Below are 16,424 nucleotides of genomic sequence, written 5' to 3'. Positions count from 1 at the left end.
TCTCCTCCTCTGCCTGCGTCAGCACAGGGAGGCGGGAAGAATGAGAGGGAGAAATAAGAGAGCGCAGGAGAGGCTTCGAGGCTGCCAGCGGGGCTGCTGTAGGAAGCGATACTTTTTATTTTAATTTATTTTGTTTTTATTGTTTTTTTTTTTAAAGTTAGTTTTTGTCATTTTTAACCACACGTTCTGCACAAGGCAGCCGCAGCTTGTGTTTTATTACACGGAACCCACAGGCCGGCTCGTGCGTGGGGTTTTTAAATATTAGTTTTTATTTTAAGTAACTGAAGCCTGTGCTCCTGTCTTCATTACCATGGGGTCTCGAATGCTCTTTCGGGCTGTGATCATGGGCCCCCCGGGCTCAGGGAAAGGGACCATTTCGGAGCGGATAGTGAAACTCTTTGCCCTCCAGCACCTTTCCAGCGGCGATCTGCTCAGGGTCAACATCCAGAAGAAGACAGGTAGGGCAAATGGGGTAAATATGGGGTCTGATCGCTTCTCTGTGGGTAGTCATCTCCACGCTGTGATTGGGCAGCTCTGCCAGAGAGGTTTCTAATAAAAAGGGGCATGTTCCAATAAGTTACATGTAACATGTCATTGTCTTTAAGGGGCTCTGATACATGTGTGTATGTGGTGATTACACCACCCAACCACCCCTCCTTGTAGGTGACATATTGATCTGTAGGGTTATAGACCTACACTAGTGATCAGCCAGCAACCAAATCAATTAATTAGTGTTGATTAACTGTCATTATGATAGCATCATATGAAGGCTTTTTTTTCTTTTCTTTTCTTTTCTTTTCACAGACTAGTTTCTCAAAGGTATATAACATATTATAAAATAAGATATAACATGTAAGCCCCAGGATGGAGAATGTATTTTAGAATAGCATAGTTTAAGAAATGTGATTAGCACTTCTGTGCAATATTATTATTATTATTATTATTATTTGTTTTTAACTCAAGTAAAAACAAAACGGAAGCCATTTGTTTCTCCTGCGTGGAAAATATTTTGCCGCACATGGGGTTTTGTGTAATTTATCAATGGTAACTTTTTGTAAGTTTTGCATTTCGTTCTTTCGTTTTGTAGTACTATTATTGACCGTATAAGTTTAAACTTTGTGTGTGAAAAATCACAATATAATGCAAAAAGAGTTATAAACCTTCCATATGTTTTACGTGTAGACGTATCCATTCATCTGATTAGCATTTATGTGGTCTGTCTTGTAGCAGGCAAGGTGACTTGTAAAAGAAGCGGGTCGTATGGTTTTCTTACTGTAAAACCAATCTTTTCGATGATATGAGTGGAGTTCATGGTATTCTGATAAAGCTGAATTTTTGTTGATGTGACTGCTCATATACTTTGACACGTGAAGACTTGGAGGATGTGTGACCTGGTGACCTTTATTATGCAAGTGAAAGGTGACGTTCATGTCAATAGGGAAGTTACAGGTGGGGAAGGCAGAGTCTCCTAAAAGGCTTTAGGGTCACAGAAGGATTGACCATAATATAACCAAAGCAACTGCCTAATTGCCCCAGGCAAACAGGCCACGCATCCTCTATGTGACCAAATCTCATTAACAATTTGGTTTATAGGAGGAAGACTCGGTGGTCCTAGTTTAATTTTTGCTTAGGGCATGATGGTCTTTTGTGTTGAGAAAAGGAATGTGTTCTGTAACCCTGGCTTTTTTTTTTTTTGAAAAGTCGAGCTTTTTGCTATTATGGAAATGCTGACGTTAGTACTACGTTGAGGATAACTTCAAATACCTTTTTTGCACCTTTTGACAAATAGGATGTTCTTTCAGAAGGACTGTAAACTCCTTGCTTTACAAAGTGCTTCATTTTCAGTCTCCCTGTGTTTCCCAATGAGTATGTGTTCCGGTTTGGATATATGGCAATAGCAGTGTCTTAAAGTCTTAAAACATGACCTACATATGGCTATAAACGGCAGATAAACTCAAGGTGAACATTTTGCATGATAGGATAGAAAAAACACCTAGTGCCGTACATGCCTGGTTAAATATAAGACAAATTTAGCGACAGATGGTCCAGTCACAGATCAAGTACCCCCGTATTGCTATGGCCTGGGCTAGAACACTCTTCATTGTACCAGCATCACTAGCTAAACCCCTTCCTATGGCAGTACATTCGAAGTCTTATGCAGCTACAATACGCATGTAGATGTTATTGATCACTTCTATTTGCACATCTTGTATTGATCCCACAAGACATTATACGTCTGAGAGAACTGCTCTGTTAGTTTATTTGTATTGCAAATCAAGTGATGCATGGGTTAACTTATACTAAGCTTTATTTTTATCTCCCCAATACTGTTTAACTGAACTTACAATCTGAAGTGCCAAATTTATAATAATATACCAGCTTGGTGAGTCTGGAGAGGTGATTTATTAAAGGAAAATTACTAAAATTGGAAAAATTCAGGACTTAAAAAAAGAAGTTAAATTTTTATAACTGCTTCCACAAATTTAATTTTTAATGCTATTTTTTTTTTCCAGTAAATAGCCAAGTTTTTTTTTTTCAGCTAGAGATCAGTCAGGTTGAAAAGTCATTAATGGTGGACATCTGTAAATTACATCAAATGCTTTATAATAGCTTCCAACTCTGACGTGTGTTGAGGATCTGTGTCCGAGGTGTATTTCGTAATATATTTGAAGATGACATGTGGCCATACATCTTGTAAGGATGTCGTCTCGCTTAAGATATCACCCACTTCCAAACCTTCAAAGATACAATCTCCAGCGCCAGAGTTCGGGAGGAGCTGAACTCTAAGATTAAACTCAAAGAAACTGCTAAAGAACATAATGGAGTCTACAAAAAATGGCAAACCTCTGCCACTTTACTGGATCTGCAGGGTCTTAGAAATTGAACTACATTCAAAGCAAGCTGGTGGGCTGATGACATTTCAATGAGCAGAACATTTTATTTTTTGTCTTTTATTTGTACAGGTGGTATTCTTTAAGGCGGGAGAGGATGCGTGTTTAGGGAGCTTGACTGTAGAAAATCACAAGTAGCTGGAGGAACAAAAAACTTCACAACTACTCGTTATTGTTAAGGACACAGAGGTCAGGAGCAGGGGGGTACATTTTTGGTGGGTTTACCTTGACCAGATTTCTCAAGAAAAAGTATTCAAGGACACTCCAACAAAAACGAGGCTTATGAACAGAAAAACTGAAAAAGGTCTAGCCTGGGGAAGATTTTTTTTTTTCTTAAATTATCTACAGGGAGCTATGATCATTTGTTTCTAAAACACACTTCACCTTTTTAAAAATATATATATATATATATATATATATATATATTTTTTTTTTTTAATATTTAAAAAACAAAAAAAGTATTGCTTATACTATACAGTTTTATGGAATGGTTATATTTAATAATATCAAATAGGCTTGTTTAACAGTATTTCACAGGAGATAAAGTCTATATTTAATACTGTCTGCAAGCACAGAAAATCAAACAAATTATCATGCATTCCATGGTCAAAGAAGAGACCATTGTGTTTCAGCAGCATGATGGGGGGGGGTGATGCAAAGCAAAAGACTTAATGCAATTCCTTAAAAGAAAAGAAAACAGGCAGAGGCATCTAAATCTAAAAGATGAGGGCCATCCAAATCAGGGACATGTAGGAGGTAGGAATTAACTGTTTAATCCCGTTCTGTTTTCTGCTACTGGGTCTGACAATAAAGTGTCGAAAATCAAGATGTCTGACGTTTCTATACCTGGTTAAGCACTTTTCTTTCAGGCGGTGGTAATGCTCGTTGTTTCATTTTCACTCGTGAAGTAGTTGTGTTTATGATAAAAAAAAAAAAAAAAACACCCACACTTCACAATGTGCACGTAGCAAGTGACCTCTAAACAACATTGCTGCAGTGTTTGATTATTAACCTGGACATGTGACACAAAGAGGAAAAAGTTGCTAACTGTACATCCCAAGTATGCAAAGAATATAGCCGGATGTTAATATAGATACATCTGACTTGTGACAAAGCCAACACCGTAGAGTAATACATTTTTTATTTTCTTCATGAGACAATGGGTTGGGGGGGGTGCTGAAAATACAGATTAGAAATGCTTTAGAACTCATATTTTATATATACCGGTAACTAAATAGAATTAACCCTTTAGGTACCGGCAATTGGTAAAAGTTGGATATAATTTAAAAATATGTCTTGGTGATGCCATCATGACATAATCGGGGGTCCCATCTAGGTACAAGACAGATTGCTGTAGTCTATATATAAAAAAAACTAAAAAAAATGGCCAACCACTTTTTATTTCTCCAGCTCGAAACAACATATTACATACATACATACATACATACATACATACATACATGCGCACACACACACAGTACTGTGCAAAATATATACATTCAGAGGTGTGGGAAAACATGCTGTAAAGTTTTTTTTTTTCAGCAGCATAACAGCCCCAAACATACAGCCAAAGTCATTAAGAATGACCTCTAGCATAAAGAAAAACAAGAAAGAAAGTGATGGTAAGGGGCCCTATAGAGCCATGATCTCAACATCATCGAGTCTGTCTGGGTTTACATGAGAAAAGCAACTGAGGTGCCTAAATCACTGAAGAACTGGGGTTAGTTCTCCAAGATGTTCGGAACAACCTACCCGCCATGTTCCATAAAAAACTGTGTGTAAGTGTACCTAGGAGAATTGATATTGTTTTGGAGGCAAAGTGTCACCACAACAAATATAATTTTTTTGTTTAAAAAAATTTTGTTTAGATTTTTCTTCTGTTCACTCCTTTTGCATTGCGCTAGATGTTAAAAATAAACTATTAACATGTCTATTTCTGAAAGCAATCAGACTTTTTTCACTGCATAAAACTTTTACACCGTATATTAAATTTTTAATCATTTGATGTCTTAAAATTGTAATTATTAGTGTGATATCGTAAGATGTGTTTTAGCGGTTCAATTTAAAATAAAAAATGATCTTGTTGCACTTGAAATCTCATGGGTATGAATGTGGTTTAAAACTGCCTACGTGGCCCTTAATAAATAAATAAATAGAACACAAATATATATATATATATATATATATATATATATATATAATATTATAGTCCATATGTCTTGCATTCACTGTTCTCAGATGTAATTTGCCTTGTGCTGTTCCCAAACCATTTAAATATCAACTCACAAAGTCGAGCCATTCGTAGGGCTTGACATCCGCGAAAAATCTTTATTTCAATTAAAAAAGTGATCGCTGTCCCAACTTCGCAATCCTGACTTTCAAGATATCTTGGTAAAGCTCTGGATGGTGGAGTGAAACAGTGATGCAAGCCGTAATGATCAATAAAGCCGACATGATATATTCAAGCAATTTTTTACGCTGTTGTAACTCTAATTCCTCCCTTTTCCATGGATTTATATATGGTGTGTGTAATATATATATATATATATATATATATATATATATATATATATATATATATATATATAGTTTACTTATACATGATTAAATGGGCAAAAAATTAGAATGGGAAATATTTTTGGAGGGCTTAATGAAACCAAATACTTTGTACCATTTTCTTTTGGGGACATATATTTAGATGTGTGTGGTGTTTTTTTTTTTTTGTTTTTTTTTTGTTTTTTTTTTTGCTCACAAACTAGGAAGTCAATATCACAGGTTGACTTTTGGCTAATTAAGAATCAATATTTACTGTTGTGCTTGTCAGGAACCCCATTAGTACTCATTCCTTTAACTTCATTGAACAGACTTTATATGCGTGAGCAATATAAGGGGTTTATTCCTTACTTCGATACTGCCTGTGGCAGCACCCTGTCAAAATCACTCTCTGGTAGCTATATGTGGAATTGCAAACAAAACTCTCCACAACTTCTGGACAGAATATGCCAAGTTGGTAACGTTTTTCTTTAAATAAACTCAAGTAGTTAAATATATTTTATTTTCTTCAATATGTAAGGGTAGTATTTACTAAAAATGACTAGGGCAGACTTGACTATGCTAATTACCAGCATCGGTGAGATATAAGACCGTAAAGGGCCCCTAGGCATAATGTGACCCTACTGAGCCACCGGCTACAGTACCCTGCACAGTTCCGCTACCGCTGTTTGCGTCAGCAGATTATCCAACAGCTCACATGTGCCTAGCGTGTGGAATGGATCAATTGCTGCAGCCAGGAGTGCTAAATTAATGCATATTATATGGCATATACCAACAGAATGCCGAATAAAACCCAAAACAATCCAGTGTAAATAAAATATCAATGCTTCATTTCCAGCTCAAAATTTTGGACAATCATAGGCTTGTAGTGCACAAAACGTGTAAGGCTAATTTTGACCTGTAAATAAAAGCATTAATTTTTACTTATGTTGGAATGTTTAGGATTTCATTCCACATTACCTCTCTCTATTATATGGAAGCAAAACAGACCAACATAGTTTTCAAATATACAAACCTTTAGTTGGGAACAAGGGACATACTATAGCCACATGTCCTTGAAAGGGGCATTCGGTTACCCAAGGCTAGGGGGCGTGAGCGGAGATCGTGCCATTTAGGTGGGCAATAGCAGGGCCGTTGGTCCTAATCATATAGCACCCTTCTATACCCCTTCCTACAATCTTAGTAGCAATTGGAGAAAGGTTAGCGTTGCCAAGAGGCCAGTAGTTTGGCTTGATTGCATATTGAAAGGTTGCATATCCTGAGCAGCCACTATGTAACAGTGCTTCTCCATTTATTGTGAAGTTTAAACTTTTAAGGATGAATTTTGTCAGACTTATTTTATCAAATAATTCAAGCCCTCTTTTATAGCTTTAAGCAGATGTGAACTATCCTAATAAATGACAAAGTATGTACCGTATTGGCTCGGATATAGGCCGCCCCCGTATATAGGCCGCACCCTAAAAGTTTGGTGCTTTTTTAAAGAAAAGGTTTTTTTAATAGGCATGCTGCCACTCTGTCCCCCCCCCCCCCCAGATATGCTGCCACTGTCGTCCTCCTCCTCCCCCCGAGATATGCTGCCACTGTCCTCCCCCCCCCCCCCCCTTCCGAGATATGCAGCCACTCTGCCCCCCGCGACTTACCAGAGCAGACTCCGGGTGTCTTGCGGGGCCGGCGGGGGACATCTACGCAATACGCGTATACAACTTCCGGTGCCGGAACTCAGCGGATGTGCCGGCACCGGAAGTTGTATACGCGTATTGCGTAGATGTCCCCCGCCAGCCCCGCAAGACACCCGGGAGTCTGCTCTGGTAAGTCTTGGGGCAAAGGTAAAACGCATCGTGCGGACGTTCACCGGCTGCGGCGATGCGCGTAAACAACCTCCGCTGCCGGCACGTCTGCACGATGTGCTTTAACAATCTCCCTTGCCGGTACTCCCCCCGTGGGAATTCCCAGAAAGGGAGATTGTTAAAGCACATCGTGCCGATGTGCCATCAGGCCCGGACTGGGACAAAAAATAGGCCCGGGCATTTAAGCCTGAGCAGCCCATTTTTATTTATTTGTTTATTGTTAAAGCCCACCCTTCATGTACCATCTTTGCATTTACTCACTCATTCACACAAATCATTAACACATTCATTAATGCAGTCTCACAAATCATTCAAGTAATTCATCCACACATGAATTCATTAATTGTCATACGCATTCACATAATTCATCCACACATTTATTCATTCTCGTATGCATTCACATTACCCCCTCTCCCCATCTACCCCTTCCCTTCTTATCTGCCCCTTCTCACTATGTACCCCCTTCCTCACTGCTTAATATGTACTATTTTAACTATCTATCTATCTATCCCCTCTCCACCTTTCTCACTATCTTTTTTTTTTTTTTCTTTTCTAAAAAAAATTATCACATTATCAAGAATGTACATCAGTCAATAATTAAACAAATCCCTCCGTCTGTATTTGTACTGTAGAATTTTTCTTAATATGTCTGCCTTTTAAACTTGCTGTTTCCAACTCCGCTGCAGAATGAACACGTTTGCTCCAACCGTTCCCACAAATCGTTATTTAACCGTGTAAAAGTTAACCTCATTTTTATTGGGAACACTTATAATCGTGTGACAAAAAAGTAGGAGCTGATAGGCTGTTGTCAGGCTTCTTAAAAAAAAAAAGCTTCTGTTGTTTTGATGCGATTAAACCTTAAAATAAAATAATGTTGGATCTGCTAAGGCTCCAGCAATATAGAGAGGCTTTATGATATGAATACCTAAAGAATAATATTCCAACGAATGCAGTCATATAGTGCAATTTAGAAGAAATAAGGATTCTCACTATCTAACCCCCTTCTGCCCTTCTCACTGCACCCCCCTCCCTCACCCTACTTACCTTGTTGCCGGAGCAAGCAGCAACTGCGACCGGGACCGCGCCAGGGCCGGATTGACTTAGGGGCTGATGGAGCTGCAGCTCCAGGCCCCCACCTTAACATAGGCCCAGTCAGGACCGGACTGACTGGGCTAACGCAGGGCATAAGGGGCACCTGCCCCTTAGGCCCGCCGCAACTGCTACCGGGTCCGCCACTCTAAGGGGCCGAGAAGCCCCCACCAAGGCCGGCCAAGGGGTCTGCGGCCGCATAGAGCTTACATTAAGACATCGGGGTTTGTTTTTTTTTTAACTTTATTTAACATCTTCCATGTTAAATAAAGTAAAAAAAACTTTATTTAACAAGGAGGATGTTAAATAAAGTAAACAAAAAAAACTCCAATGTTTTAATTTAAACCCGGGGCGGCCGCAAACCCCTAAGGCCGGCCTTGGTGGGGGCTTCCCGGCCCCTTAGAGTGGTGGACCCGGTCGCAGTTGCGGCTGGCTTAAGGTCCTGACTGGGCCTATTTTAAGGTAGGGACCTGGAGCTGCAGCTCCATCAGCCCCTAAATCAATCCGGCCCTGCCGCGGCCCGGCCCACCGCTGTGTGCCGGCAGCGGAGGCTGTTTACGTGCATTGCTGCTGCCGGTGAACGTCTGCAAGATGCGCTTAGACAATCTCCAGTGCCGGCACTCCCCCCGTGGAAAGTGCCGGCAGAGGAGGCTGTCTCAGCATATCAGAGAGTAGGATGCAGGTCCCCTGCACCGCTGCGGGGGATCTGTATCCTAACCCTGCCCGGCGCCCGGAACTGCATGTCCCGGGCGTCGGGCGCTAGACCCCGAATATAGGCCGCACCCCCACTTTAAAGACTTAAAGTGGGGGGAAAAAGTGCGGCCTATATTCGAGCCAATACGGTAATTAGTAGACGGCAGCATATATTTTGTAATACGCAGCTTGAACCTCTAACCTGTAGTTGTTTATTACAATATGCTTTCATATAATTTATTAGCATCATATTAAACTATTTTAGAATACTATTTCTGGTATGTTTTATAGTTGTGTTCTCTTGGGAATTGTTCCATATTCTAGGCAGTTGTTGTTTTGAAAATTATATACCTAGCAAATACAATTTAAAAGCATCTATCTGAGGCAAAAATATGGGGTATTCAGTCACACTATCTAGCCAAATATTGCTTAGCCCGCCACTACGTCAAAATATTCAAAATACTTTTTCTGTTTTGAAAATATATATATATATATATATATCTATATCTTATTTCCACAGAAATTGGTCTTGTTGCCAAATCTTATATTGACCAAGGTCAGCTTGTTCCAGATGATGTCATCACCAAACTAGTTCTGCAAGAATTAAACAACATGGGATCTAACCACTGGCTCTTGGATGGTATGTAATGCCGCATACTGTGTATTATGAGGCTTGTGAGCTTGTTAATCAAAGTTTTGATAGTAAAGTAAAATTTACACAATGAACCTTGCTAGTTTGCAGGTACCGGTGCCATCATTCTAGCCTTCTTATCATTGTCATGGACAACTGGCCTGGCCTCTTCCATGGCATAAAAAGTTCAGTAAAGAGTTGACCAATTGTCACCACAACTTAAATAGAGGATAGTAAGGGTTGAAGAGCTACCAATTTCCCAGCAGTACAAGCAACAGATGCTCCAAGTACAACCAAAAACACCCTGAAAGCTTATGGCGCTTTTTTTTATCATTAACAAAGTAAAAAAGGTTTCAACTGCAGCCACCCTGGGGAGTATAAAACTGTCCATTTATCTTAATACTCAGAGAAATAATTTGGCCCATCACAATAAAGTTTGTATGTATGAACAAAGGTTATCCGTCACAGATCATATTTGATGAATCGGCTGTTTCGTCATATGTAAAACGAATGCATAAACAAAACCTTATCTAATTTAGGTTTTCCAAGGACTGTCCCACAGGCCAAGGCTTTGGACAATGTTCAACAAATAGACACTGTGATAGACCTGAATGTGCCGTTTGAAACAATCAGGGACCGCCTCACTGCACGATGGATCCACTCAAGCAGTGGCAGAGTATACAACACCGAATTCAACCCTCCTAAAGTCAAAGTAAGGTTGGATCTTCTTGTATGTCCAAAAAAAAGTCGTTTGAATGCGCTTTTAAGAGCACAGTTTGTGGAAACATACAGACATCGGTATTTGTAACCTTGAGATCTATACTTTTTAGGGAATAGATGACCTCACAGGAGAGCCTTTGATCCAGCGTGAAGATGATAAGCCAGAAACCGTTACCAAGAGGCTGAAATCTTATGAAGCTCTCACTAGACCTGTTCTAGAATATTATCGGTCAGTAATCCCTTAGAGATTTCCCGTTGCATATCTGGTCTATCCACATGTTACAACCAAGCAATAGTTCTGTGAAGTCCTGCAAGGAGATGAATGGTGAGGTGGGCATAGATCATGGACAAGCCTGGTGAACTCCTTGTGCGCTTAATGTTTTCCTTTTAAATGTTTTGTAATTTGGACAGGGGAGGGCTGACAACTTTGGGAAAAGTCCAGATAAATGGCCTAGTTGTATTGTGGCTTAAAACACACTTAGCAGATGCATGCCACTTGTGTCTAACACATACTTGTGAAAAGACACTGCATAGAAAATAAAATAAAGGATGTGGGGTCCTCGTTTATTTTAATATAAATATAGAACAGGCTTCAGGAAAATATATATCTGAAATAACTTAAACATGACATTAAAATAAAAACAATACTAGTAATGATTTTTCAGAGACAAATTTATTTCTGGTTTTATTACATTAGAGTAGTTATGATTTGAACACAAACAGGGTATAAACATGTACAATATACATCCAATACATTCATTTCTTTAAAATTCATAAGATAGAAATATGTTTACCTTAAAAGTTAATTGTCCCCATTTCTTTTACTCTTACTATGATCTTTTTAGAGACAAAGGTGTACTGAAAACATTTTCTGGGACAGAGACCAACAAGATCTGGCCCCATGTCCAAGCATTTCTGCTCACTAAGCTGCCTGATGTACGAAAAGAATGAACTGGGAGAAGACAGACGCCTGTAATAACTTGTTGTGCCATTCAAATTCGAATGTTAGCCTTTTTACCTCTGTCCTATTTACATGTCCCGCATAACTCCTTTTTTAATTTCTTTTATGTACCATCCGTTTTATAGATTTTTTTTATTTTTTTTTGTCTAATTTTATCAGAGCCAGAATGTGTTTTTTTAAACGTACTACTTTTTCGTAGTTAAATATGTTTCTGTAGATTGAAAGTCTTGAAATAATTTTGAAATGAAAATTCAGAATGCACTTGGCCGAAACCAAAACCGAAAAATTTAGACCCCCACCTTTTAGAAAAAACAAACAAACCCCCCCCCCCAGACTTTTATCCCACAAGCCATAGTAGCAAAAACTAGTAGCAAGAACACTTCGATCATGCCCAGGTTACAGCATGAGCGTGATTGATCTTGGCAATCACACTTGGCAATCAGCCAGTTCATGCTGGAGTCTGGGCTTGATAGGAGTATTCATGAACATAAACCTTTATTTGAAGTTCTGAATGGCTTTTGGGATAGGGTCATGCCCAGGTTCCAGCATGTACTCGCTGCCTGGGCATGATAGGAGTGTAATTGCCAACAGTCAGCAATCACACTCCTATCATGCCAAGACACCATGTATATGAAAATATATGTTAAAAAAAAAAAAAAAAGATTGATACCTGCAATTAAACTCCTATAATGCCCAGGCAGCCGGTATATGCTGGAATCTGAGTGATTGTAGCATGTGATGACTGCCTGGGCATGATAGTAGTCAGTGTGATTGAATGACACCATGTATATGAAATGTTTTATTATATATATATATATATATATATATATATATATATATATATATATATATATGTATATGTATATGTACTGGTCGCTGGGCATGTGAGCAATCGTGTGTGTGTGTGTGTGTGTATATATATATATATATATATATATATATATATATATATATATATATATATATATATATATATATATATATATATATATATATATATATATATATAATATAGCAATCACATTTCTATCATGCACAAGCAAATGGGGTCTCCCTGTGCCATGCCCTCCACTTATACATCCATGATATGACACACATTCATTTAGAAACATTTATTCACTCATTCATATACCTATTCACAGACGCTGCTGAGCAACACAGAGGTAAGCAGCAGGGCCCCTGCAGACGATTATTTTTGGCTTTTTAATTATTTCGGCATTTTGCTGATAGTGCTGTTTTCGGCCGATACGTTTTGGCCACCGATGTTTCGGTGCATCCCTAGAAAACTTTTTAAAAGAATGTAATTTTCTAAAGAATGTAAAATATGGATCTTTCTTACTGATAATGCATTAGAACATAAAAAATAACTATTTTCTAACCATTCAAAAAATCAGGGAGGGGGGAATGACTTGGATTGTTAGAAATAATGTGATATTACATGCTTTCCACAGAGAGTAAATGTGTGATCACAAAACTCATCAATCAACTTCTTTTTTAGGAAATAAAACCTAGTTAGTTTGAACTCTTAGGGAACTGCCTGAAAGTCGCAGACATATAAACTTTTAATTTGGTAAATATTTTAGAGGGTATTTTATTGATTATCTTTTTATCATTTATATAGCTTGTTGCAGTTTCTCTATATGAATGTTTATGTGCCCACTTTTTTTCCCTCCTACTTATGTAATACCATAAAATATGAATCCATTTAAATATCGTGCCAACGACACAACACCACAAATATCTACATAAAGTTCGTATAATTAATATGATCTTTAATTACATTTTTGGGCCTACTCTATGCAAGGAATCTAAGCCTTAGCAAGGCTGTTGACAATCAGGGTTTAAGGGATTTGTTTAAGAACAGGTTTATTCTTAATTGGAATGAAAAGGTTTTTATTCAGTGAACTTCATAAATACAATTTGCCACATACATGACTTCCTCCCCCATAACATTTTGGTTACCATTGTATTACAAACTTTAAATGTAAACGAAAATGTTATACCTACATGGGCATTGATAGGAAGAACGGTGGAAACCAGAGCCTTTCCCTTCAAAGCCTTATGAATTGGAGTTTCATCGAATTTGGGTAATTAGTATATGCTGAAGTGCCTAAGTAGTCTTGTGGCTGTTCTTACTCCTGTCGGATCAGACATACCGGATGTGTTTATGTATATCTGTTAATTGCATGTGTTGAGTGTATTGTATAACATCACCACTCTTTAGAATTCATATTTCTGTGTATTTTTTTTATTTGTTATGTATATATAATTTCAAATGAACATCACACAAGCTTATCTGAATGTTTTATTCTGCTGTCCCTTGCTACTTATCTAACAATGTGTAAAAAAACTAAGAATATGTAGGTCTGACGGTTGAAATCACAACATTAATATGCCTACCATGATGTGAAAATGTACTTGGTACTGTAAATGTGTGGTCCAGTAAAAAAAAAAAAAAAAAATGTCCATGTATGGCTTTTCTCGATAACTGTATCTGAATCTGCTATGTCTGTACAATGGCACATTCTAAAGACGCCCTATGGTAGCAGTTCCAGGGGACACGGTAGCCTCTCTCCTTCATAAGTGGGGCCAGATAGCACTGTTGGTTCCTTGTGTGTCACTGCTCCATAGGCCTGTAAAAGATCAGATCTCCCTTGTTACAGGCCCACATATACTATGGAGAACTGTTCTTAGCTGGCACAGTGTACCATTAAAATGCAGCATTTCCAGATATGTCAAATTCCAGTAATCGGCTTAGAATGTAGTGGCTGCGGAGGTAAGGGACAGCTGGGGTACCATCCTGGATCAGGCCCAGGGATACACTACGTTTGCTTTAGACTTCTCTGAAAGAACTTAATGTTTCTCTACTCGGCTACTAGCAGAGGGACATCAGGGGAGTCCTTCGTGAAAATATATACCGATAAGTCTTAAAGTACTGCTCTTCCTTAAGAGGTGTTTCAAAGCTTCGTAAAAATCACTGAATTTACCAAGATAAACAAGTGAGTGTCTGCCAGTGTGTGTAGGAGAATGAATCCTCTAGGAAAGACCAGAAGAGGTGGTCAGGGAGAGGAGTTTGAAGCTGGCAGAGTAGATTAAACATTTTGGTTGAGGTTAGTGGTTAAAAGTGTTGGGAACAAATAGGAATATGTGGGGGCCAGTAGAAGCAGAGGTGTAACAGAAAATACTGACCCTGCTATAAGATATAATCTCGGCTTCCATGATATCAATGTTTAAAATAAATGTCTCAAAAACAATTATGAAGATGGACAAGCACTGGGTATGCAGTTTTGATGTATTAATTTAGCTGGCCCTGTTTTATGTCCTTAACCGCGACACAATAAACTTGGGCAGTCAAGTCTTTGAATGATTTTTTCTAACATCAAGTCAAAGCTACAGTATGGGCTAGTCAGAGAGCCTGGAGCTTATCATCATCTTGTTGGATATCCATATCCCATGACAGCAACAGTTTCCACTCAACATACATTTTCTCATGGATACCCAATTAGGCAGGCTTATTAATGCTTTATTGCATTCCACCATAAATCACTTTTGGAAGTCAAATTAAGATGAATTGTGGATTAATTGGTGGGAACCTTAATTTGTACTGCATATGAAGAGTCAGGATCTTCTATTGCTTTACGCTATCATAACCTAAGAATCTTTAACAAGGTGTAGAAGTCTGTTTGAAACGTGGCACAGCTCTCATCTTCATACACAGTAATGAACCAGGGGCCAGATAGAAAAAAGTTACACATTTACAATGACACTGTGCCCCCTGGTATGCCTTATACCCCCCTATATGCCACTCTGCCCCCCCCAGACTTGCCTCCCCTGTGCTCCAGACTCCCCGGTGTCTTGTGAGGGCAGCCGGTGAACGTCTGCACGATGGACAACCTCCACTGCTGCCAGCACTTTGCAGGAGCTTCTATGATATCCTCCGATGACCTTCTGGGTGGGGTCAGCAGCGACGCGACTCGGAAAGGAATGCCCCATTGCGCGATCAGGCATTTAAAAACGTAACCGCGATGCTGGCTTCTGCTGACAGGGGGGAGTCCCGGTGTCCCTGCTGCTGCAAGAACATACTGGTACATCCACAGGGGCTTCTTTAGAAACTGGAAATCACATGTGAACTCACCACTGAGGGTATAGATCAAATAAACAACACATGGAAACAGCACTGCAGGTCTTGACCGACGCCACTGCTAACAACCCATGCCAGCACTTTTTGTCTCCTATGTCATCATGGTTTGCCCCCATCTGGCGATATTAGAGTTTTCACTTATGGTTGCTTTTCTTATACTTGGAGGAAGCTGCGCGCAGGGAAACGCGTCAACATCATCAGAGGAGCGGAGCCGCGCAAAAGCGGAAGTTCCACTGAATAGAGAACACATGAAGATCACGACTCCACTGTATGGAACTCACTTTACACGCTGACCATCTACTTCTGGGACATCGAAGGAGACTAAATGTATCCAGAATGTAAGGTGATACTTGCTGTTTTGAAAAGGAAATTTTTTTATTCGTTTTTTTTTTATTATTATTATTTGGCTCCCCCTACATCTGAGAATGTTTTGTGGAAACACATGTACTGAGTGCAGATATCTTTGAACCTGGATCATAGGGCTCATTAAAATGTGAGTTACTACAAGAGTGATACATCCTGAATTTTACCAATGTGTCTATACCATGTTGCTTTTTATTTTTTGTTGCATGTGTATCTGTAGATTGTTCAATCTTGGCGATGTATATTTCATTTGTTCTTACAGATAAGTGAATTTGTTTTTGTACACCCTCACTGGTGTTTTATCCATTTATTGAGGGGCTGAAAATCCCTTCTAGCATGAGACGCGCACACGAGTTGGCCCTTCATAATGAATAGAGCTGAAATGGCAACTCTTCTGTAAACTCTTGCTTTAGTAAAAAAAAAACCCTTAAAACATACACCGTTATTTACTCTAAGGTCCAGAGAGTGACAGATCTACCATTTTTACACTTGTTTGTTTAAATATTTATGAAATTCATGTGATTCTGTATGTTGC

General features: G+C 38.9%; 1 protein-coding gene across 1 annotated transcript; it reads left to right on the top strand.

Moving 5' to 3' along the window:
- Positions 1 to 310: 310 nt before the first annotated feature.
- LOC149300642 (GTP:AMP phosphotransferase AK3, mitochondrial-like) lies at positions 311 to 11,375 on the top strand. Its single transcript, XM_089485148.1, has 5 exons — positions 311 to 458; positions 9,594 to 9,713; positions 10,244 to 10,416; positions 10,535 to 10,653; positions 11,270 to 11,375. The coding sequence occupies exons 1-5, from the start codon at positions 311 to 313 to the stop codon at positions 11,373 to 11,375; spliced, it is 666 nt and encodes a 221-aa protein (XP_089341274.1).
- Positions 11,376 to 16,424: the final 5,049 nt, after the last annotated feature.

Source organism: Sceloporus occidentalis, unplaced genomic scaffold, assembly GCF_023333645.1.
Source record: "Sceloporus occidentalis isolate IW3139 unplaced genomic scaffold, rSceOcc1.0.p SCAF_24, whole genome shotgun sequence".
NCBI classification, from domain to species: domain Eukaryota; kingdom Metazoa; phylum Chordata; class Lepidosauria; order Squamata; family Phrynosomatidae; genus Sceloporus; species Sceloporus occidentalis.
This window is presented reverse-complemented; position numbering and strand designations above follow the sequence as displayed.

Bases quoted from the DNA above. Each gene is read 5' to 3' on its own strand.
- LOC149300642 (XM_089485148.1), top strand. From the start codon at position 311: ATGGGGTCTCGAATGCTCTTTCGGGCTGTGATCATGGGCCCCCCGGGC. The intron at 9,714-10,243 runs GTATGTAATGCC...TATCTAATTTAG, and splicing joins TAACCACTGGCTCTTGGATG to GTTTTCCAAGGACTGTCCCA. The intron at 10,417-10,534 runs GTAAGGTTGGAT...TATACTTTTTAG, and splicing joins TCAACCCTCCTAAAGTCAAA to GGAATAGATGACCTCACAGG.